At 40.9% G+C, this 23,421-nt stretch overlaps 1 protein-coding gene across 1 annotated transcript in view; it reads left to right on the top strand.

The window, feature by feature from the left end:
• Positions 1-23,421, top strand: part of LOC126195538 (actin-interacting protein 1) — a 177,767-nt gene that overhangs the window by 55,457 nt on the left and 98,889 nt on the right. The window contains exon 6 of the mRNA XM_049934165.1: positions 11,070-11,225. Coding sequence (XP_049790122.1) covers positions 11,070-11,225 — 156 coding nt within the window. The remainder of the gene's footprint in view (positions 1-11,069; positions 11,226-23,421) is intronic.

The raw sequence follows: 23,421 nt of genomic DNA, 5'->3' as shown, positions 1-23,421 counted from the left end.
GTGATTCTTTTGCATTGGATAACAGTTGTTCTAACCCATGAACACTAATTTATTGCTCAAACAGTACACTCACTTGTAAGACAATGTACAATACAATTAGCAATACACAGGTGGCCAGTGGAGCCTTGTGCTTAGGCCTATATATTCTTCACTTCCAAAAGGGTTGCACCCGGCAGGCTGCTCAGGCAACTGCTATCATATTAGAAGGTTGGGTGGCCTCTAGTGGCCAAATCTACCACAAACTTCACGTGTGAACTATGAAATGGTGCACATACAAAATTAGTAGTTACAGCTCTTGTCTTCCTCTGTGAAGAAGTGAGCACCATGCTCACGTCCGTTTCTTCTGTGGTCAACGTAGGTTGTTGAGTTATACATAATGCTGCCACCAGTGTGTGGAGTTGGAAGTGGTGCAGTGTCCCCCTTCCTGTGAGAGGCCATATGGTAGGACAAAGCCCAACCCCAGGGAAGGAGGTTGCAGTGAAGGCTGTGGAACAGGCAACGCTGGCTACTACAGAAGTGGCAGAGGTGTTGGCTGTGACAGCGTGCGAGTTGGGGTCCCACTGTAGCTCCTGACAGCTGAAGGGGGCACACGTAGCAGAGGAGACAGTGTGAAAGGCTGTGATGTAGGAGACAGCTTGGTGGACAGATTGTGTGGGGCGGCAGAGGCACACCTGGTGCTCAGCCACCCATGCTGGGTCGTAGCTGGTTGACATGTTGTGATAACCTCCCCTTAGCCATGCGGACGACGGAAAGACATTGGCTGTGGGTACTCTTCATTGCCATCAGCACCCATTACGGCCAGATGCCAAACCTGTGAGCCCAAACAGCTGTGCCAAGCTGGAAGCATTGTGGCGCCAATGCAGTGGGATGTCATGCTGTCGGCTGAGGCAGGTATAGCAGAATCCGTGGCTGACAACCATGCCATAACTCTACCAGACTCGTTATCACGGACAGGGGTGAATCTATAGGAACTGAGGAATCTGTCAAGAGCTCCGTCCGGTGATACATCCAAAACATGTTTTTTTTTTTCTTCTGTGTCTTAAATGTTCGTACTAGTCGTTTTACTTGCCCTTTCATTTGATGGTGGAAAGGAGGAGCCGTGAGATTATGAACGCCACTTTTTGTACAAAAATCTTCAAATTCGTGAGATATGAAATGGGAGCTATTGTCGGTAACTAATGTATAGGGAAGACCTTCCATTGCAAAAATTTTTGACAAAGGAGAAATTGTTGGCACTGCAGAAGTAGACAGACAACACACCACATACAGAACCTGGGAATAAGCATAATTACAACAAACCAGTAGAAATTCAAAGAAGGTCCCACAAAAATTACTTGAATTTGTTCCCAACGCTGCAGTGGATCTGGCCGCGGTGGAAAAAAAAAAAAAAAAAAAAAAAAAGCACGGAGAACTGCCTTATGGATGGCACACTGTGGTGATAGGCTGCAACAACTCACACTATTTCCCAGTCAATGCTTGGCCAAAAAACTAGCTCTCATGTCTGTGACACACTCCAGTGGTCCACATGCAGTAAATGCATAACCTCACTCCAAAGGGCAGATGAGACTACAACCCGAGGAGTGGTGTCCATTGTAGCTAACAGCAGCACTCTGTCCCAAACAGAAAGACAGTTTTGTAATGTAAAATAATTTCTCAGATGATCAGAAGCATGGGCCTCTCGCGTCCGTCGGCCGTCGTAATTTAATATATTATTGTTGTTGTTATTATTTTTTTTTTGATTGTTGCCGACTTACGTGGTGGGCCTTAATAAAAATGATATTTCATTATATTTTGATTTTATGATTAAATGCTTTCCTGAAGTTCTCCTTTTTAACAATATTAATCTCAAATTATTTGTTACGTTAATGAATGTTAGACTCGCTGCATCTTAAAACATGAGCATACAAGCTGAACAATGTAATAAACTTTACATATTAATATCCTCGGCTAGTCAGTTCACTTTAAAGCAAAAGATCTTTAGTTATTAATTAAAATTGCGACCCACACACGCGCGCGAGAGTATTTTTCTTGTTTCCTTCGTAATTGCCGCCTCCTTTGACCACGGGATGGTGTAGTTTGCATGACAGAAAGTATCGTGAGGTACCACTTCGATGTTATAGGTGTAGCCCTCGATAACACCGGGTTTTTCTGAAAACACATTCTCATAATCTGTAAGTAGCTGAGTCAATTCGTTTTGTTGTGCTTCAGTCAAATGTTCTGACTCCCTGACTTTCATGGCTATCAGTTTCCTTTTTTCTTCTTTATCTTCAGTAATAAATTCTTTATAATATGCTTGTCTTGTACTTAAGTCAGAATATAAATTCATTACCTGTATTCCTTCGAATCTCGACTGAAAGTTCCGGCAGTATTTACCGTGCACTTCCCGTGTCCTCAACAATGGCAAAATTACACGTCTATCCTCATTCATAAGGCTTACTTCCCCGCACAAGAGGTCGATTTTTGCGTCCCTCTGGCGTAAAAATTCCATCCCCAGGATGCAAGCAACACCTAATCCTTTAACTACTAGGAACGAGCTTTTCATTGCTTCATTTCCTACCGTAAACTCGACTTGCACCTGGTGCTTTATGTTATGAGATTGTGCACCTATTGCACCTGTAACACAACAATTCTTCACTGGCAATACTGGTATTCTATTATTTTGACTCAAGTACTTGTAAAAATTTGCGATCATGACATTGGTTGACGCACCGGTATCGACTATTATGTGTATTGGTGCTCCATACATATCTGCTTGCAATATAGCCTGCACAACACTTTTGTCGGTTCGGTTACATTTCTGCGGTATGTCTACAAGTTCCTTTTCTATTTTTATTCCCTCATTGTATCTCAGCATACAAAGTTTATGGCTGTCATCTGTGAATGTGCCCTCACTACACCATCCTGCAGCCAACAATGGAGAGCGTATTGTGGCTGTCTTTAGTTTAACGGATGAGCATTAGTGGGTTGACAGTTGTCTGTCACTTCCACTAACCTCACATTGTGGTTCTGGTTGTTGTTGTTACTACTGTTGGGTTGGCCGCCCTGCCTCCCCGATGGTGTATTTTGATATTGTGTATGGCTCTGGTTTTGCGGTGGTCGGTTGTAACTTCCTGACATGCCCTGTGATGGACCTGGGTTGGCGTTCCATTGTGGCGCTGTGTTTTGTTGCCACTGTGGTGTCGGTTCGTTACGACCACGCCACTGGTTTCGGTTATTCCGCCATTGCGGATTGCCGTTACCATTATATCCATTACTCATGCGTCCATCATGATGTCTCTTTCGATTTTGATGATTATAACCGTTGCCGTCATAACCGTTGCCACTGTTTGTGCCTCGATTCTGTTGCCGGTGCTCTTGCCTATTCCCGTTACCATTTGGTACTAAGTTACTACCGTTACTGTGGCTGCTATTGTAATCGGCTTTTTGTTGATTACAACCTGCATGGTTCCACTTGTTTTCGGTTTTCATATCTTCGATCAATAAGTCAACAGAATCCACTATTTCCATGAATTGTTCTATATCGTATTCCGGCACATTGATGAAATATCTTTTAATTTCACTGGGCAACTTCATTTTTATTAATCTGATTATATCACGATCGGACATTGGCTCGTCCCAGTACCTGGTTTTGTTTATATACTTTTCGAAATATTTGCGTAACGTTCCCATCTTAGTATTGTACATTTCTGGACTGTACAACTCCTTTCGTAGTCTTTCTTGGACTCTATCGGACCAGAATTTTTGCAAGAATGTACCTTCAAACTGTTGCATCGTTAGATATTTTTCGGACATGTCGGTGGCCCACAGTGCCGCGTCACCTTGAATAAAGGAGACCACGAACTGTATTCTTTGTCTTTCCGTCCATGTCCTGGGAAACACATTCCTGAAGCTCTTAATAAATACCACAGGGTGGACATTTCGTTTTTCGCTATTGAAGGGTTGGAATGTCCTGTGTTTTATTACATTGTCCTCTTTTTTGCACATCTGATTGCTACATTCTGGGACATTCATTACTTCGTGATGTGCGCAGCACGGTATCACATGTTGTTCGTGCTCATAATTCGCATTAGGTTGCGGTTGTGCACTCGCACCCTGCCTACCGTCAGCGTTATTATAGTAATCAGTACGCGGAGTCGGATTCATTATCTGTCCGCCACTGTTTATATTGCTTTCCAATGCAGACAGTCTCTGCGCGACCTCCTGTTGCCAATTTGGCAACTCCACTGTCACGCGGCACTTGATCTGTGTTAATTCGGCGTGTAGTGCGGCAGCGCTAGCGTCAATATTTACACTCGCGGCCGCAGTCGCTTGTTCTACAGCTGTTTTTACGTCGCTTTCAATCTTTGCAGATATCTCGCGATCCTTTACTTCTAGCCATTCATTGAATTCTATGTCGACTTTTTGAGCTTGCATTTCCAAATATGTATCAATACTTTTCCGTGTATCTATCTCCACATTATCCACGCGGTTGGTTAAAGTTTGGACATTGTCTTCAAGCCTAGCCTGCGATATCTGTAGTTTTTGCATCTCGCCGGCTAAGCTTTGCACAAGATCGGGTATTTCTTTGCACGCGTCCTGCATCTCGGCAAGTTCGCTTTGTATACGGTCTAGTTTCGCTTCACTGCGCTGCTCTTGCTCACTGAGCTTTTGCATAAATTCTTTCCCTTGGTCATGTATCATTTGCGTTAATTTTTTCTCCTGCTCATGTAGCATCTGAGCCAGTTTTTGATCTCTCTCCCTATCTCTTTCTTCTAACCTGTGCAGAAATTCTGCAAATGGGTCTGCAATTGGTGAGCATACTGGTGTCCCGCTTAATCTAGCACTCGATTGGCCCCCCTGCCCAGGCAGTGGAGTTTTTACTCTATTCCCATTCTGCTGTGGAGCGTCATTCACAGTCCATAGATCCTCGCCCTCCGCTCCGGAAATTATGTTACCGGAGGCGGTGGCTTGGGATTCGTTTACGTTTTGCAAATGATCCTCACTTTCCATATTAACAGAATTTTGTTCTTCTAGTACGGATGCTTTAGGTTGTCCTATCTTACCCATACTAAATTCACTTTAAGCCACTGACAAATCTTTAACACTGATACACACACGAATAATTATCCACACCAAAAATAAACACATAAATACACAAAACACCGAAGGTATCTCATGTGCATATGGGTTCGATATTGCGCACAGAGCTACACAGGATGCTTGCACAATAGGCCTTACCTTTATTTTTCTTTATCGTAATCCCTTTTCTTTTCTACACTTTTTCTTCTCCAGATCTCCTCAGGGTGTGGTTTTGTTGTTGTACATGTAAAAGAATTCATATAAGCATTAATATTTTACAACAGTTAGACACATAAATAATTACATTCAGTACAATAGAATCATATTAATCGGGCCCCAAAGTTGCGGCGCCAATCTTGCGTCCGTCGTAATTTAATATATTATTATTGTTATTATTATTATTTGATTGTTGCCGACTTACGTGGTGGGCCTTAATAAAAATGATATTCCATTTAATTTTGATTTTACGATTAAATGCTTTCCTGAAGTTCTCCTTTTTAACAATATTAATCTCAAATTATTTGTTACGTTAATGAATGTTAGACTTGCTGCATCTTAAAACATGAGCATACAAGCTGAACAATGTAATAAACTTTTCATATTAATTTCCTCGGCTAGTCAATTCACTTTAAAGCAAAAGATCTTTAGTTATTAATTACAATTGCGACCCACACACACGCGAGAGTATTTTTTCTTACCTCTGTTAACCATTGTATTGTAGTCGGAGTCCTGGCTCTGGGTCTCGGCTATGGTACTGAAAATAAGAATCTTAAAGCTAAGTATTTTCTGCAACGTCGGGCGGCTGTGGAGAAAAATTAATACTATGTTAATAGCAGGCGAGTTTTCCGCTTCCGCTAATTTTTCATAAGTTAATATCGCCACGTAATGGCGTTGTTGGCTGCATCGGCTGCTGCGATTGTTGAACTGTAAATTACTTGAATGCAGGTTAATTCGAGGAAGGCGGACATGAAATCGGGATCACCTCTTACAAATTAAAAGTGCACAATAATATGTATCTTGTCTCTTTAGATCACTTTGTTATATTTATTTGCATTTCTCGACAGAGAAATTATTGTTTTACGGCTACATGAAAAAAAAAATATTATTCAATTTATGAATGTCTTTTCTTCATAAATATTGTTTTTAAGTCTTTTCGTAATATGGCACTGGGGACGCTATAGGCCGGAAATTTGTCCAGCCATCCATGTTGCACAAAAGAAACAACTTTACTTAAAACAGAATCTGCAGGTGCAATTTTAGTGCTAGTAATAGGAAAACCATCAACAACATTTTATGTTTCCGTGCCTCAAAGAAAGCAAAGTAATTCCTCTTTATCAAACTCTGGAGCCCGACCAGTCGGCAAATGCGATAAGGGGTCAGCATTTACATGTAGTGCTGTAGGTTGAAAATTTATCTCATGATAGGAAAAGTGCCTACTGCTGTAAGCGATATGTGGCTAGGAAGCCAAATGGTTAAAAAGAGATACCTAGTAGTTTTGTGGTCTGTGATTAGGTTAAACTTAGACCCGTCTAGAAAAACATGAAATTTTTTTAGATCATACACCATCGCCGAAGACTCTTTCTCCAGGTGATAATTTAGCTGTTACACTGAATTAAGGGATTTAAAGGCATATGCATTAGGGTGTTCAGAACCACTCCCCAAACTTATGACCAAGGATGACGTCAAGGCTAAACTGAGACACATCCGTTGCTAACAAGAGGTGCTGGCCTGGCTGAAAAGTGACCGAACAAGGGGTGACTGCAGCTTAGATTTCAACAACTTGACTGCCCGGTCATAAGCCGGGGACAGTGGAAAGGAACATTTGTACATAATAATGCATGGAGTGGTTTCTGCTACAGTAGCAGCATCTGGTATGAATTTGTGGTATTATGCAATTTTGCCTTAAAAGACCTGTAATTCCTTGATGGACATGGGGGTGTGGCCACAGCGTCAGTATGCCTGTGCGGTGGTTTAATGGCAGCACGCAACACTTCAGAACCCAAATAAATAATGTATGGTTGAAAAAGCTGTGTCTTGTCCAAATGACATTTTAGCCCAGCAGACTGTAAAACTGAAAATAGTGCATGAAGGTTCTACAAATGTTCATCTGTAGAGGCGCCAGATGCTACTGTCATCTAAAAAGTTGAGCGCACCTGGTTCTGATACAGTATGTCAAACGACAAACACTGGTATTGATAAAGCCCAAATGGGGTATCGATAACTAGAAGGTGTTTAGATTCCTCATCGAGTGGCAGCTGTAAATATGCCTCCGCCAAATCAGTCTCTGAAAAATAATGGCCCCTGACAATTTTGCTAACAGCTCGTCAGGGTGTAGCAAAAGATAGATAGCAATGACTGACTGTTTTTAAGTTACCAATACTGAGCAGACGCGGAAAAAGCAGGGGCGGACAGTCTGTTTCATCATAATATGAGCCTTAAATCTGTTGCACAACACAGTTCTGGGGAGAAAAGAGAGGAAAATTATGCACAGAGGGCATCTAACTGTTGATATGGAACTACACTCCTGGAAATGGAAAAAAGAACACATTGACACCGGTGTGTCAGACCCACCATACTTGCTCCGGACACTGCGAGAGGGCTGTACAAGCAATGATCACACGCACGGCACAGCGGACACACCAGGAACCGCGGTGTTGGCCGTCAAATGGCGCTAGCTGCGCAGCATTTGTGCACCGCCGCCGTCAGTGTCAGCCAGTTTGCCGTGGCATATGGAGCTCCATCGCAGTCTTTAACACTGGTAGCATGCCGCGACAGTGTGGACGTGAACCGTATGTGCAGTTGACGGAGTTTGAGCGAGGGCGTATAGTGGGCATGCGGGAGGCCGGGTGGACGTACCGCCGAATTGCTCAACACGTGGGGCGTGAGGTCTCCACAGTACATCGATGTTGTCGCCAGTGGTCGGCGGAAGGTGCACGTGCCCGTCGACCTGGGACCGGACCGCAGCGACGCACGGATGCACGCCAAGACCGTAGGATCCTACGCAGTGCCGTAGGGGACCGCACCGCCACTTCCCAGCAAATTAGGGACACTGTTGCTCCTGGGGTATCGGCGAGGACCATTCGCAACCGTCTCCATGACGCTGGGCTACGGTCCCGCACACCGTTAGGCCGTCTTCCGCTCACGCCCCAACATCGTGCAGCCCGCCTCCAGTGGTGTCGCGACAGGCGTGAATGGAGGGACGAATGGAGACGTGTTGTCTTCAGCGATGAGAGTCGCTTCTGCCTTGGTGCCAATGATGGTCGTATGCGTGTTTGGCGCCGTGCAGGTGAGCGCCACAATCAGGACTGCATACGACCGAGGCACACAGGGCCAACACCCGGCATCATGGTGTGGGGAGCGATCTCCTACACTGGCCGTACACCACTGGTGATCGTCGAGGGGACACTGAATAGTGCACGGTACATCCAAACCGTCATCGAACCCATCGTTCTACCATTCCTAGACCGGCAAGGGAACTTGCTGTTCCAACAGGACAATGCACGTCCGCATGTATCCCGTGCCACCCAACGTGCTCTAGAAGGTGTAAGTCAACTACCCTGGCCAGCAAGATCTCCGGATCTGTCCCCCATTGAGCATGTTTGGGACTGGATGAAGCGTCGTCTCACTCGGTCTGCACGTCCAGCACGAACGCTGGTCCAACTGAGGCGCCAGGTGGAAATGGCATGGCAAGCCGTTCCACAGGACTACATCCAGCATCTCTACGATCGTCTCCATGGGAGAATAGCAGCCTGCATTGCTGCGAAAGGTGGATATACACTGTACTAGTGCCGACATTGTGCATGCTCTGTTGCCTGTCTCTATGTGCCTGTGGTTCTGTCAGTGTGATCATGTGATGTATCTGACCCCAGGAATGTGTCAATAAAGTTTCCCCTTCCTGGGACAATGAATTCACGGTGTTCTTATTTCAATTTCCAGGAGTGTATATCAGAAACGAAATGCACTTCATCATTGATGGAGAATCCAAACCAAACAGATTTTCAGTGTAAGCGTTGTCTACAAGTAGGAATGTTAATGAACGAATCATAGCCTTTTAAGAGACAGGTGCAGAAAACTGGCCAAGAATGAGAATCTGTTGTTTCTTATAACTCACCAGCCTCCATGACACTAGAATCAGAGGGGGAGAACCCAAATCCTCTTAAGTCTGAGAATTCAATAATTTTGCTGCTGCACCTGTCTCTACTTGTGTTCAGCGGTTTGTTAAACACACACATACTTCAATGTATGACTTACTTTGAGGCACTGTCACTGCTGTATGCATCCATGTTTGTTTCATCCTCACTCATGTTTGGAAAGGAGTTGGATACGGAAACAATGTCCTTTCATATGGCACCTGTTCCACATTGCCCAGTGCTTGCCATGCATGGTCTGTTCGTGTTGAATGAAGCAGTATGGGCTTGAAGGCAAACGATGATTACCTATATGACACTGATACATCTGCTGGACTGTTGCAGTAATGTCTATATTCGCTTGTGAAATGACTGATGGCTGGGAAGGGTGAGAGAAACTGATTTCTGAAACTTCGGACCACCTACAGCACATGAAACTTCAAATGTTCAATACTTCCGCAACCATAAGATTTTCACACTGTAGAGCTCGTTCTCGAACTTCTCTATCAGGAGCAAAATGTATTATTGCATCACAAACAATTTGATCGGCTTAGGATTCCTTATGAATATTTGTCACAAAATTAGAATGCTGGCTAAATACATGTAGTTTTGCTGCCCATGCCCTGTATGGCTTTTTTGGCCACTTTTGGCAACGGTAAAACTCCACATGAACAGCAATAATGTGAGTGCATGTACAGTGCTTGGTAGAAAGCAACTCACACATCTGATCATAAGAAAGACTTGAAGGTGTTTAAGGGGCCAAACTGACACAACTACTGATATCCATGAGATGAAATCCATGACAATGCCCAACTCTCAGTTGTCAAGAACGATGCACCACTGCATCATGTAATCACAATCTTTGTACTTGCTATCATAAACACCGGTTTCATTGGTTGAGATGACTGTCTTTGTGTTATCATGTTTATCTGTACATTATCATCTTTGAACCCGTTTATGTTACACTGATGAAACCGGGTATTTCTATGGTTGAAATATTTACCAGTCCCCATTTTGCCTTATTTAGAACATCATCTACTTATCCAGTATTGTAGTCATTGGCACTTGCAATTTGTTTCAAAATTAGGATTTTCTTTTCAATTTCTTTTGCATTAATAACTGCAGCTGTGGTTTTAGGTTCTCTAAATGTACCATACTGATGCTTGTCTTTATTATTTATAATTGTCAAGTCCAGGAAATTAATTAATTAGTCTTCATATTTGACGATGAATTGCATCTCAAGAAGAATACTGCTTAACATTTGTGCAACATTATTGATTTCATTTTTAGTGCCCCTACAAAGTAGTATAGTATCATCAAGGCATCTTTCATAAAATATAGTTTTGGCCCTAATTTCCAGGTTTTTTTTCAAACAATTCACAGTTGTTGTAGTTTATGAATATATCCTCTACTTTCCCAGTGAGCGAGGGAATACCTATACCAGCCCGTCTTTTTGAAAGAATATCCCGCTACTGAAAAAACTGCAGTCAAGATGTATGGTAACACAGTTTTAAGTAAATGCTACAAATTCTACTAGTTCACTGGTATTCATCCTTATATGTTTCACCAAGTTAGCTCTAATGATATCAGTTGTCTCTCTGCTGGGAATATTTGTGTAAAGATTTTTAACTTCCAATGACATGAACATTGTGTCATCTAAAATGTTTGTTATGGATTGTATGACAAGCTTGTAACTCTTTTTCTAAGTACTATTGCTGTTGTTCCACAATAATGTCAAAAATTATTAGTGTTATAGTTCAGCTTTGCTTTTTTGATAATAGGAACACATTATTATTATTATGTTTATGAAGCATGTCAAAAATAATGCAAAAACTTTTTCCATATGAGATGTGAAATGATAGCTATGTATTTTGTGTGTTTCAGGAACACAGTAAATTTGTTCAGGCAGTTAGGTACTCACCCAGTGGGAATCATTTTGCATCAGCAGGCTTTGATGGTAAGGTGTTTCTGTATGATGGTGCATCTGCTGACCTCGTTGGTGAAATTGGCTCCCCAGCACACAAAGGCGGCGTATATGCTGTGAGTTCCTTTTAAGTTTCATTTATAATCTTACATGTGAAGTACAGTAAGTAATTCACACATTTCTGAGTTGGCTGGTTTAAAAATGCTTAGAATCATGAGACCACTTAACTTTGGGTTGATGCTGTGAGCACTAAATGAATATATAGAATTGTACTGTAGAATTCTTGAGCATATCAATTTAAGTTTTTGCAAAAAAAAAAAAAAAAAAATTGCCATTGTTCTATAAGATGAAAACAGTGTGTGAAGCGTCATGTGATCTGCTGGGGATTAGGCACAGGCAAGGATACAAGTCAGAAGATAATATATTCAAACGAGAGGCAGTTTTAACCCTTAGCATTCTGTAATGCTGACGCAGGGTGTCTCCATCACTTTTATTTAAATTGCTACCACCTGAGCAGTTAGCACTCCACAGATATTTGTGCGAGTCTCTTTGTGGAAAACGTGAGACCTCTGACCAACAATTTGGGTATACATTAAAATAAAAAGTGTGTCTCCATTCAAATGTATTTATGTAAGCAGTACAATACAAAACTTTTCATTGTGATATTTTTTGAAGCTCGAAGGGTGGACTGTTTCCATCGCCACTTCACTCAAATTGTTGGCAAATGAATCATGTCACCATCAAAATCATTGTCTTCAAAATCATCGTCTCATATTCACATAAATATTCCTCTAGAAGCTCTACAGTCTCTTCCTCAGGAAGGACTGTGCTTTAAGAACTGGCCATTTTGTGTCAACTAACTAAGAAGAGGCTTTTTATCTGTGAGTACAGTCATGTGTAAATCAAAAGGTGGACCAAGAACAATAACAGGAACTCTAGTTCTAAAGTGCGAAAGACAGTGGAGGACAAATATGAAAGTTTAAGAAAATATTCTGCTATGTTCTCTCATATTACACACTGCACTTCATATTGATTGGCCTTCCCAGAGAGAGCATAGAATGAGATTCCAAGCATCAGAATCAAAACTAAAATTATGAGTATTAACTTGTCAGTATATCACTTTTCCTTTCCAAAATTTCAAAACCAACGAATCTAATGTTGTTGTCTTTCTTTTTTTCACTCTCCAATTGCTGCATCTTCACTTTACTATTTTTTGGGAGTATCATTCACATTAATAGAGATTTAGTGTTTCCTTATTCTTCTGACTTTCATTGAATAAAGTAATTTGTCTGTTTCTTAACATTGACAAACCTTTAGTAAAGACATGAGTACAAACATCATATCCTGTTTTGCACACCCTTGGAAGTAATCAGGAGTGTTTTGAGGGCCTCCTTTGCCCTCCATATGGCATTGGTAGGTACATGCAGCACCTGCTATGACAGAGATTTGTACTGTTTAACTCGATTCACTGGCCTCAGATAAATAATAAAAATACAAAATAAATATATGAACATACTTAGGTTATCATCTTCTTGCAAGTAACAGCTTTATGGACTAATTTCATCCCATTTACTTATTATTACAACTGTGTTAAATCAGTTGCACAGACCCTTGATTATTTATACATGACATATGTACAGAAACATACAAGCTCTGAAGTGACATTGTGTTGTCGTTATGCTCTGCCTTGAACGAGAGATCTCCACAGAATCCTGCCTTCCAGCACCCTGCCCACTACATCACCACCTCTCTACTCTGCCCTTGTCATTAGCCTTACTGTACACAACTAACCACACACCATGTTCAGTAGTACACACCTTGTAGAGGGTATCAGTATTTTCTGGTAGAGGATAGTGGGTCAGAGTAAGTAAGCAGCCTCTTCAATTTAGCAGAATCGCTTTATTGATTTATTGCAAGACCTCGTCTGGCATCAGCTGGAAGGTGGGCTTCGATCCACGAATACAGTGGCATTGAAGCATTGTAGTAGGACACTAGCCAACTGCTGTGCTCAGTGCAGTCCAGGTGTGGTGCAATCTTGCACTGTAGGCAATTTCAGCCAGCAGCTGTGCTCTGTCAGGGCTGATGTGGCATTACAGCCCACTGAGTGTGAGGCACTGAGTCCTGCCCAACCGTGGCAAGTGATAGGACAGGCATCAAAGGAGTGACCCCCAGACAGGCAACTGGCACTGGTGAATGCCCCTGTGGCTCGTGGCTACGAGGGCCTCACTTTGACAATTAGGTACTGGCTGGACTCATTATGCAGGTGGTCCTTTCATGATGAGGGCAGAATGTCTGTGACCTCACATTAAAGGCCAACACTATGATAATCGATGACTCGCTGCTCAACATGTGTCCAGCATGGCCACATCCCAGCATTTATTAGCACCACAATGGGTTTGTTGCATAATAGTGATTGCAGAAGTGATGATCCACATACCAGTGTGTCCCTGGTTTTAGTAATCATCCAGGCACTGACCAGCAGGTGGAGGACAGCAATGCCTGGTGAATGCCAGGGTAGAACAGTGGGTCAGCATATTGCCATAAGTGGCCCACTTTGACAGGTAGCTCATTTGCCTATGCTCATGTTCTTATACCCCTCACCTCGTCAAAGAATTCAGCCTGCCAAACTTTATCTTTTGCTGCGCCTGAAACTTGTCAATTCTTTACAGTTATTCAGAGACACGTCTGGTTATTCTTCGGCTCACATCTATAAGAGTCCACCTGTGACACTTTAACAAGTATGAAAGATACTTGGACACATTTGAAATCCCTCTACAGTTTATATGGTACCAGTCACTTACTGTTCCTGAAAACTATCACTAGTCCTGAGAACAAGTAGAGATGTGTTGTTACGCTTATACTGCATGTGCCTAACGGTGGGATTGTACAACCTTCTTCACACCCGTTTGATTTGCATTGACAGGATGTGTAGGGCACGACTAGGACTTCAGTATATGTAAATAGGAAGAGACAACTCTCAACCATTTTTGAGTAAATTGAGTTTGAAAATTTTAGGCATGTTTATATTCTTTGTATGATCATTAGTATTCAGTGTGTCCACAACCAGGTGAGTATGTACTTAGTTTCAAAAGTGTAAGATCTTGGGATAGAATCTCGCTGCCGGTACTTTTTTTTTAATTTCTTTATAATTGTAATGACAGATTAATTATGACTGCATAAATTATCAATATGTAATGAATCATTTATTATTTTCATAGACTTTACATTGAAAAATTGGATTTTTGTGTAAAAGTTTGGAAGTAGTTTCTTATTATAACCAAGTTGCTGCAGAAACTTTCCGTTTCACTGTGAGCCAATTTTCTCTGTGTCCTTGCTGCTACACGATGACAAACTGTGAACCAATTGTTTTCGACCCTCCATTAGCCCATTTTCCCTGTATATGTTCAGATACAATACCACTCACTATACAAACCTAATTTCCCAGTATTCCTGCAGGTAGTTTATGACCCCCTCACCAGAAACAGCTATATGTGCACAAGAGACTTCCAGTTGGTGGAACGAGAAAGGGAACAGTGTTCACAAACCCAGACAATCCTTCATTCATTAGTTAGCACTTGAGGTAGATACTTGCTAATGCTCTAAGATATCTCGATTTTATGAGCAAATTTGGTGATATACGTTGTCTTTAACAATAAGAGAATGTGAACTTGATTCTGAAGACGAATTGCTTTACAGGGAATTTTAAAAAGTGCAATTTTTAAAAACAACACATGTGCATAGTGAACAGATCTTTCTCCAAAGCACCTTCATTGCATCTTCAAGAACTCATGAAATTGGAGAAGCAATATTTCGCAACACTTTTAAAATGCTAGTAGAGAAACAACTTGTGATACAAGATGAACTAATTGCCCACTGGGAAATATATGAAGGATGACTGTTTGAAGAAAGTAAAGAAATTACTTCATCTTAATCGGATGATTACGAGCCTTTTGAGAAGAAAGGAAAGATGGACAGCAATTATATTCTTCTGGATTACAATAGGAGGATCATTAATCTAATGAGAGAGCATCCAGGATGGAGTTTGGCCATTCTTCATAGAAGGAGTGTCACAGCTCAAAAGCGTTACTAATTGGAAAAGATTGGAAGAACATATAAAATAATGTGAAATGAAGAATGAACCACTTAAAACAATTGTTTTGTGGACCTATGATCATTTCATAGGAGCTTGGGAATGTGATCATCAGGTAAGTGAGAAACTTGCAGCAGTGGTTTCTTGCTGCTGCTAGCAAATTTCCTGATTTGAAATTTAAAACTTCAGACTCTTGTGTCATGTTCTTCAAAAGAAAGCATCGAGAGTGAAAATACTTCACAGCAGGAGGTCTTTGATGCTGCAGCAAATTTCCTAATCCAGACAAGGCTTTTATTTTTAACATTGATCAAACTGCTATTACAGAAAAAAGAACCCATTCATTCATATCAATTGCAATAGAACTTTTACAGACTATAAAACACTAATTTGTAAACTATATTTGTTCTAGGGTGCCAATATCAGTCAATTTATGACCAAATTCTCGCTATATGAGGAAAAAAGGTAGTTCTTGTGCAGTGAAAGGATATGCATAAGGTGACATATTTGAGGATTGCACAGTATTCTGTCACCTTATCTGGAAAATTACTACCAACAGTTTTTGTTTGCTTGCAAGAGACCACTGACCTCATTCGGACTAAGTCAATGACAATGCAAGCAAATACAAAAATGTTACAATATCATCCTTAAAGTTCAGCAAACTCAAAACAGCTTAAACAAGGATCTTTTAACAGATACCTTGAGTCCATATGTCAGGGAAGAACCATTTATTTTGCTCTTCAGTTCAGGCAGATTAATCTGGGTTTATACAGTGAAACTTCCCAGGATGGAGGGGGTCGGCCAATGTTCAGTATTAAAGAAATTCCTCCATAATGTACTCTGCTGGTGCAGCCTTGCAATGTTTATTTTTACGGGCAATTGGAGAATCTTCTAATACAAATACAAAATTGTATATGCATTATCAATTAGAGTGGAGACAGAGCATCTAGAGAATATTGTGTAAAAATTCAATCAATCGTACACCATCAGTTGTCTGCGTTAATATTTGGTGATATGCTTTGATTTGCATGGTACACTGCAAAATTATATATGACCCAGAGCTGTTTATGAGTGTAAACAAACTTTGTCTGGCAGTTTGACACACTGAAAAAACCATTCATAGGCAAAATTCTGCATTCATTACATGTGCTCTGTGTCCTAAAAATTATTGTTTTCCATGTTTCTACAGTCAATTTCAGCCTCGTGTTGAATTCCTAGTCTTGCCCTACACTCACTGTCAATATGAGTCAGATCAATGAGGGAAAAGTTCATACAGTCCCCTTCTAAGTTGCTGCTTTTCATGGTCACTTGCTGCTTCCTGCAGCACTCTCCAAGCTGTCTGCTGAGACGTCCTTAAGTCTGATTCAATCAGTGTTGGCAGCTGTGTTAAACCATCTCAGAGGAATAGTGTTGTGGGAACCTTGGGAGCCATCATACAATGGTACTCCTACTAACATTACGCACTCTTGCACTCACCATTTTCCATGTGTTATCCTTAGCTTTAACAACATATCGCTCATCTTCTTTGCCTATGAAAAGCAAACATTGTTAGCAAAAATTTCAGAAAGTTCTTGACCGATATACTTCAGATTTTTATGCAATATTGTAATAAACCTATGGAAGGACATAAGCTGTATATTTTTTGAACTGCGATGTACAGCTTTTCTATCCAAAATGACTGCAAGAAAAAAATGTCGTGCTATGCTGTGCCATGAAAATGTGCAGCTTTGTTTGCTTCCACACAGTCAGTTTTAACTACGATAGCATAAGATGAAAGCGGTTGGACAAATTGTTTCTCCCATATATATTGCTTTTCCATGTATGTAAATTTAAATGAAAATTATATACACAAGAATGTCCTGTTTTCTTCCTGGCAGTTGCTTTTAACAGAAAACCTGTTTATTAATAAAGTTATGTTTACGGCTTATCAGCTTACATTAAGACTACTGATATGCAATCTGAATCATCCAAAACTTTGTAATGCTACCCATTCGCAGATTAAAACTACGCGAAATTATGTCATTGAAACTGCTGTCCTCATAGATCCAACAGCGGGAGAGGTTTCTCTCATATTCCAACCAATGTACCCATTCAGTTTAAGCAGATCATTGTCTCGTTGGCAGTAATGATAAAGAAGCCTCTGTATCAGACATTCAGATACATTGGAACTGGTTTATGATCATTCACATGGTCAGTTGTATGTTACCCTTTCGCAAACTAGTTGTTCAGAAAACCAGTTTGTTCTCTTACCACACAGTATACAAAAATGAAAAATATCCTGAAGCTTTGTAATTCTATTGTGTAAAAATTTTTTAAAGAACTTAAAGCAGTAAAATTCAAAAGCTAAGCCAAAGGAGCCTTTTTAATTCCTATTCTATGTGATATTTTATATAATTTCAATTTCTGTACCTTCAAAGTGTGCGAAGTTGCAATAAGAGGCAGAAATTTGCATCCTGACACAATTCACACGGATATCACAGATTGGGGTGTACATGCGATCCACATACATATTTAGCAATTGAAAAGTATTATGGGATTCGCTAGTGCCCTATAAGACTTTCTCCTCAAGATCACCCCCTGATACTGATACATTCTCCTATCATGTTGACACTGATTTGGGCAGTTATCTTGGGTACATTTTTTGGTATTGTGCCCACTTAATTTCAAAGAACCTGGAGCAATGTAACAGCGATGTCATGGCCAGTGACCTATCTCACATCTGGGACATTTCAGCACTTTGCCACATTGCTTTGAGCCAGTGTTGTATGATATGAACTCAAAAAACCCATACCATAAGTTACTATTGTGACAGTGATTTGTGTTTGACTTTCTTTGTCAGCATTGTACTACAGTTTATGACTAACTAACTAGAAAATAAGAATAAGCAGGAGTGTGGCACAGATACGGAGAGAAAAAGAAAAGCTCTGCATATGACTCAGGCACTCTATGACTTTCAGACCAAGTATCTTCTTGGTAGACCCTTCGAGAACTATTAAACCGCTAATTTACATGATAATATTCATTACAGTTACGCCTTCAGTCACCTAATATCTACATTTACCTAGACTTTACTGGTAACCATGGCCTTCCTTGTCTCAATCGAGCCTTTCCTTGCACTGCCTGGCATAATGCCCTTATTTACAGCATACCTAGCATACCCTGTTGTCTGATTCGGTGCGCGGTACCACATAAGCTGGAAGGTTACACCGTGTACACACAACTAGTGTTATTAGTTCATCCCTTGTGCCTGTTCAGGTATCACAACTTAATCCGCAGCGGACATAATGAAAAACAGGACAGCTGGAAGAGGACAATCCAGGAACAACAAATACCAAGGACCCCATGAGCGGTTATCAAATATACATGTTGCTACTTACTTGCATTGCCCTTTGCTGCTGCAGACATCAAACCACCATTGTAGTCTCCATCAGCACTTCTGACACCACTTGCAAAGCATGTGGGTATGCTCTGGTGCAGGATAGTGGATCAGGGTGAATCAGAAGCCAGTCAAAGGTAGCAGAATCCCTTTTTTGATTTATTACAACCTCAAGCCCACGTCTTGCAAAAACTGGAAGGTGGGTCTCAGCCCATTGACCCCATGGCAGCAAAGCATTGTAATAGGACACTGGCAATTGCGAAGCTCACGAGGGAATGGTCCAATAATATATGTGGAAACCTATGCTGAAATTTTTTACACACGAAGAAGACGACAAAAAAATGCACTGCCAAAATTTTAGCTGTTAAGAGGCACTGCAGCTATTTTGTAAAAAAAAAAAAAAAAAAAAAAAATGTTGAAGTTACACATTTGTGCTGCGCGAAGAACAGCTTATAACAGCGGTTTGTACAGCCCTGCCCACCTAGAGCATGATTCGGCGAATCACGCAGCATCACGTAGTGGAATTATCTGGAGTTCACACACACCAATTTTAAGCATCTAAAGCCTGGTTTAATATGTTATGAATGGAAGTGAAAATGGGGGAATGAGCATTTGCAGAAAATTCACTACCATTCACTTGTATATGGGTAGAATAGTTTATACTAGAGGGAATGGAAGAGAACACTACGTAGTAAACATTGCATGTTATTAGTTTTAGGAGCTGATATTCAGCATACAAATTTATCTTGTTAGAGCCACAATGCGAAACTTTGCTATTCAGTGAGGATTATTTTGCATGGCGAGCACACTGTTCTTGACAGAATATGCAAAATGTCGCAGGGAAGGAAGAATTTAAGTGTCTCAATTCGTATGGAAGCGTGACATGAGTGGAGATTGTGCACTTTACACAGAACTGCATCTCTATCTCTCTTTAGCACTGGTGCAAAATTTTCCTTGTATGTCGGCTGCCATTTTTCCCTGGCTTATCATTACCATTGAGAGGAAATTTATATACAGAGCACTAATTACCGACGTCGAGCATCGTCTCAAGAGGTGACACAGCTAGCGTTTCCACTATGCGTGCAAGGTCTAATGGGCAAATCTTTTTATATATATATATATATTTTTTTTTTTCTAAAACAAAAATGGTCTAGTGGCAAAGCACGCGTTCTGTGATCCGGAAAGCAGGGGATCAGATCCCGTTCAGACCACAACATTCTCACTATGATTTTTAACTGATCATTCACTTCTCATAGATGGTGGAGTGGCCACGAAAGACTTGTGGTTCGGATTCTACATTAAACTGCAGGTCTCCATTTTCCGATTAGGTAACTGGGGAAGGTTAGGGTGTAAATAGCTGGAGTGGCATCCAATTGAAAGATCTGCAAGAGGCCTACTGGGTACACCAGACAGAATTTTCTTTTGCTCGTGCTTGTTAGCCTGTTTGCTTTGTTCGAAACGTGGCTTAAACTATACAAACATTTTTTTTTTTGAGTAACTTCATATCGACAGTTCAGTTCTTGCACATGTAATTCTGATAAAAGTGGATGGCAGAGAAAATAAAATCATGGCAATGTTTGATGTCACAGATGACTTCCATCAATGAGGGCTTATTTGCTGAAATGAAATGTATCTTGCAGTACTACATGTTATAATTCCTGTAGGCCATTCCTTATAATAATGTTTGAATGTTGTACTTTTGACTATCAAACAGTTCTGTTTCCAGAATGAAATTTTCACTCTGCAGCATAGTGTGCGCTGACATGAAACTTCCTGGCAGATTAAAACTGTGTGCAGGACCAAGACTTGAACTCCTTTGCATTTCACGGGCACACTCTGCTGCAGAGTGAAAATTTCATTCTGGAAACGTCCCCCAGGCTGTGGCAAAACCATGTCTCCGCAATATCCTTTCTTCCAGGAGTGCTAGTTCTGCAAGTTTCGCAGGAGGGCTTCTGTGAGGTTTGGAAGGTAGGAGATGAGGTACTGGCAGGAGTAAAGCTGTGAGTACGGGGCATGAGTTGTGCTTGGGTAGCTCAGATGGTAGAGCACTTGTCCGCGAAATGCAAAGGTCCCGAGTTCGAGTCTTGGTCCGGCACACAGTTTTAATCTGCCAGGAAGTTTCAGTTTTTTTTTATTCCCTATAGTCATTACAAAAATGTGAAGTGTTTATTATTGAATGACAAAAACAAACATTTTTCTTGCACCAGGCACATCGGACAAAGGGCAGTAATCATTAGTTTTATTTAGACAGAACTGGGATGGAGTCAGAAATGGTCCCAGCTGTTGATCTGCAAATTGTGTTGCATACCAGACGTACTTGATCAGATTCATAAAGCACAGCAAAGAAAATTCGTAATGCACAAATTAGTGGAGCTTAAGAATACTGTTCCACTGCAGTGCCTCAAGAATTTCGCAGTGAATTCTAGACACACTTGTATTTCCGTCTCGAACACACGTTATTTTAAAGATGAGTGTGTGAAAGTGGAAGTGTCTACTGCGCCACGATTGTGTGTGTGTGTGTGTGTGTGTGTGTGTGTGTGTGTGTGTGTGTGTGTGTGCGTGCGTGCGTGCGTGCGTGTGTGCGCGCGCGTGTGCGACTGGCATGTATCAGACGGTTGATCGGCATGGGCAGGTAGTGACAGCGCTTGCCTCGGAAGTTACACACCCAACACAAGAAGCAAACGCAACATACTCCATGACGGTGCTACATCAGTCATTATTGAGAACAGTTGAAAGTTGTTAAAGTAAAGAAGACACTTACTTACTCACTTACATCCGTGAGGTCTAGATGGTGGACTTGCTAGAGCTTTCTCGGTTGTATTTGTTATAAAGTACGTAAGAGTATCTGTCGAACTGGTAATTGTTGGGCTTCCAAAAATAAGTCATTTATATGGTGTCTTGTTTGTGGAACTGAAAATATAGTGAGATTGGTTTAAAAGTATCCTGAGTTTACGGAGTTATTGTAAGAGTATAAGAAATTCCTCCAAAACAGCATCTTATCTTCGGAGAAGAAGTTGGGCAGACAATTGCAGCCGGCTATCCTGAAAGGAAGATCTGCGAAAAACATTACGTAAACTCAATAGTAAGGTGGGAGTGAGTTTCTGGCACACCAGCACCACGCTGCTCCCTCTAGTCACCGGAAACCACAAGACAGCTGATAAACCTGAAATGAGAGAGATGTATTGGAAATTATGTTGTCTGATAATTTTCTGAAAAATGCTTTCCACTGTCAAATATTCTTTATTGAGAGGTTGAATCACACCAGTAGTTCAAGGTGGAATTCACTTTACATTTACAGATTTTTCGTCGTCCTCCTCAAAAACAGAGGCGTCATTATGTCCAGACCATGAATCCAACAAAAGCAATGAATTAGTTTTCGCGGCTGGTGGGAAAACATATTGAACGAAATGTTGAAAATTATTCTTTCCCATTTTCCCAGATTTTGATATGTCGATTACAAGATTTTTGCAACTAAGCAGTCTATTTTTTACTTTTGGTCCTAATTTGCACTGCAGTTCTTGAAGACATGTATACAGCTGCAGAAACAGTAAACCAGTTGTACTTACTGATGGCATTATCATATATGAATGCATCATTGCATTTTTCACCCCGATATGACTTCAGGAAGAATATAATAATTCCAATCCCAAAGAAAGCAGGTGTTGACAGATGTGAAAAGTACCGAACTATCAGTTTAATAAGTCACAGCTGCAATATACTAATGTGAATTCCTTACAGACGAATGGAAAAACTGGTAGAAGCCGACCTCGGGGAAGATCAGTTTGGATTCCGTGGAAATATTGGAACACGTGAAGCAATACTGACACTAAGACTTATATTAGAAAATAGATTAAGGAAAGGCAAACCTACGTTTCTAGTATTTGTCGATGTAGAGAAAGCTTTTGACAATGTTGACTGGACTACTCTCTTTCAAATTCTTAAGGTGGCAGGGGTAAAATACAGGGAGCGAAAGGCTATTTACAACTTCTACAGAAACCAGATGGCAGTTATAAGAGTTGAGGGGACATGAAAGGGAAGCAGTGGTTGGGAAGGGAGTGAGACAGGGTTGTAGCCTCTCCCCGATGTTATTCAATCTGTATTTTGAGCAAGCAGTAAAGGAAACAAAAGAAAAATTCGGAGTAGGTATTAAAATCCATGGAGAAGAAATAAAAACTTTGAGGTTCACCAATGACATTGTAATTCTGTCAGAGACAGCAAAGGACTTGGAAGAGCAGTTGAACGGAACGGAAAGCGTCTTGAAAGGAGGACATAAGATGAACATCAACAAAAGCAAAACGATGATAATGGAATGTAGTCAAATCAAATTGGGTGGTGCTGCGGTAATTAGATTAGGAAATGAGATACTTAAAGTAGTACATGAGTTTTGCTATTTGGGGAGCAAAATAACTGATGATCGAAGTAGAGAGTATATAAAATGTAGACTGGAAATGGCAAGGAAAGCGTTTCTGAAGAAGAGAAATTTGTTAACATCGAGTATAGATTTAAATGTCAGGAAGTCGTTTCTGAAAGAATTTGTATGGAGTGTAGCCATGGATGGAAGTGAAACATGGACGATAAATAGTTTAGACAAGAAGAGAATAGAAGCTTTTGAAATGTGGTGCTACAGAAGAATGCTGAAGATTAGATGGGTAGATCACATAACTAATGAGGAGGTATTGATGAGAATTGGGAAGAAGAGCGGTTTGTGGCACAACTTGACTAGTAGAAGGGATTGGTTGGTAGGACATGTTTAGAGGCATCAGGGGATCACCAATTTAGTATTGGAGGGCAGTGTGGAGGGTAAAAATCGTAGAGGGAGACCAAGACATGAATACACTAAGCAGATTCA

This window comes from Schistocerca nitens, chromosome 1 (genome assembly GCF_023898315.1).
Source record: "Schistocerca nitens isolate TAMUIC-IGC-003100 chromosome 1, iqSchNite1.1, whole genome shotgun sequence".
Lineage (NCBI taxonomy): Eukaryota > Metazoa > Arthropoda > Insecta > Orthoptera > Acrididae > Schistocerca > Schistocerca nitens.
Note: the sequence above shows the minus strand (reverse complement) of the source record. Positions and strands in the feature narration are given on the sequence as shown.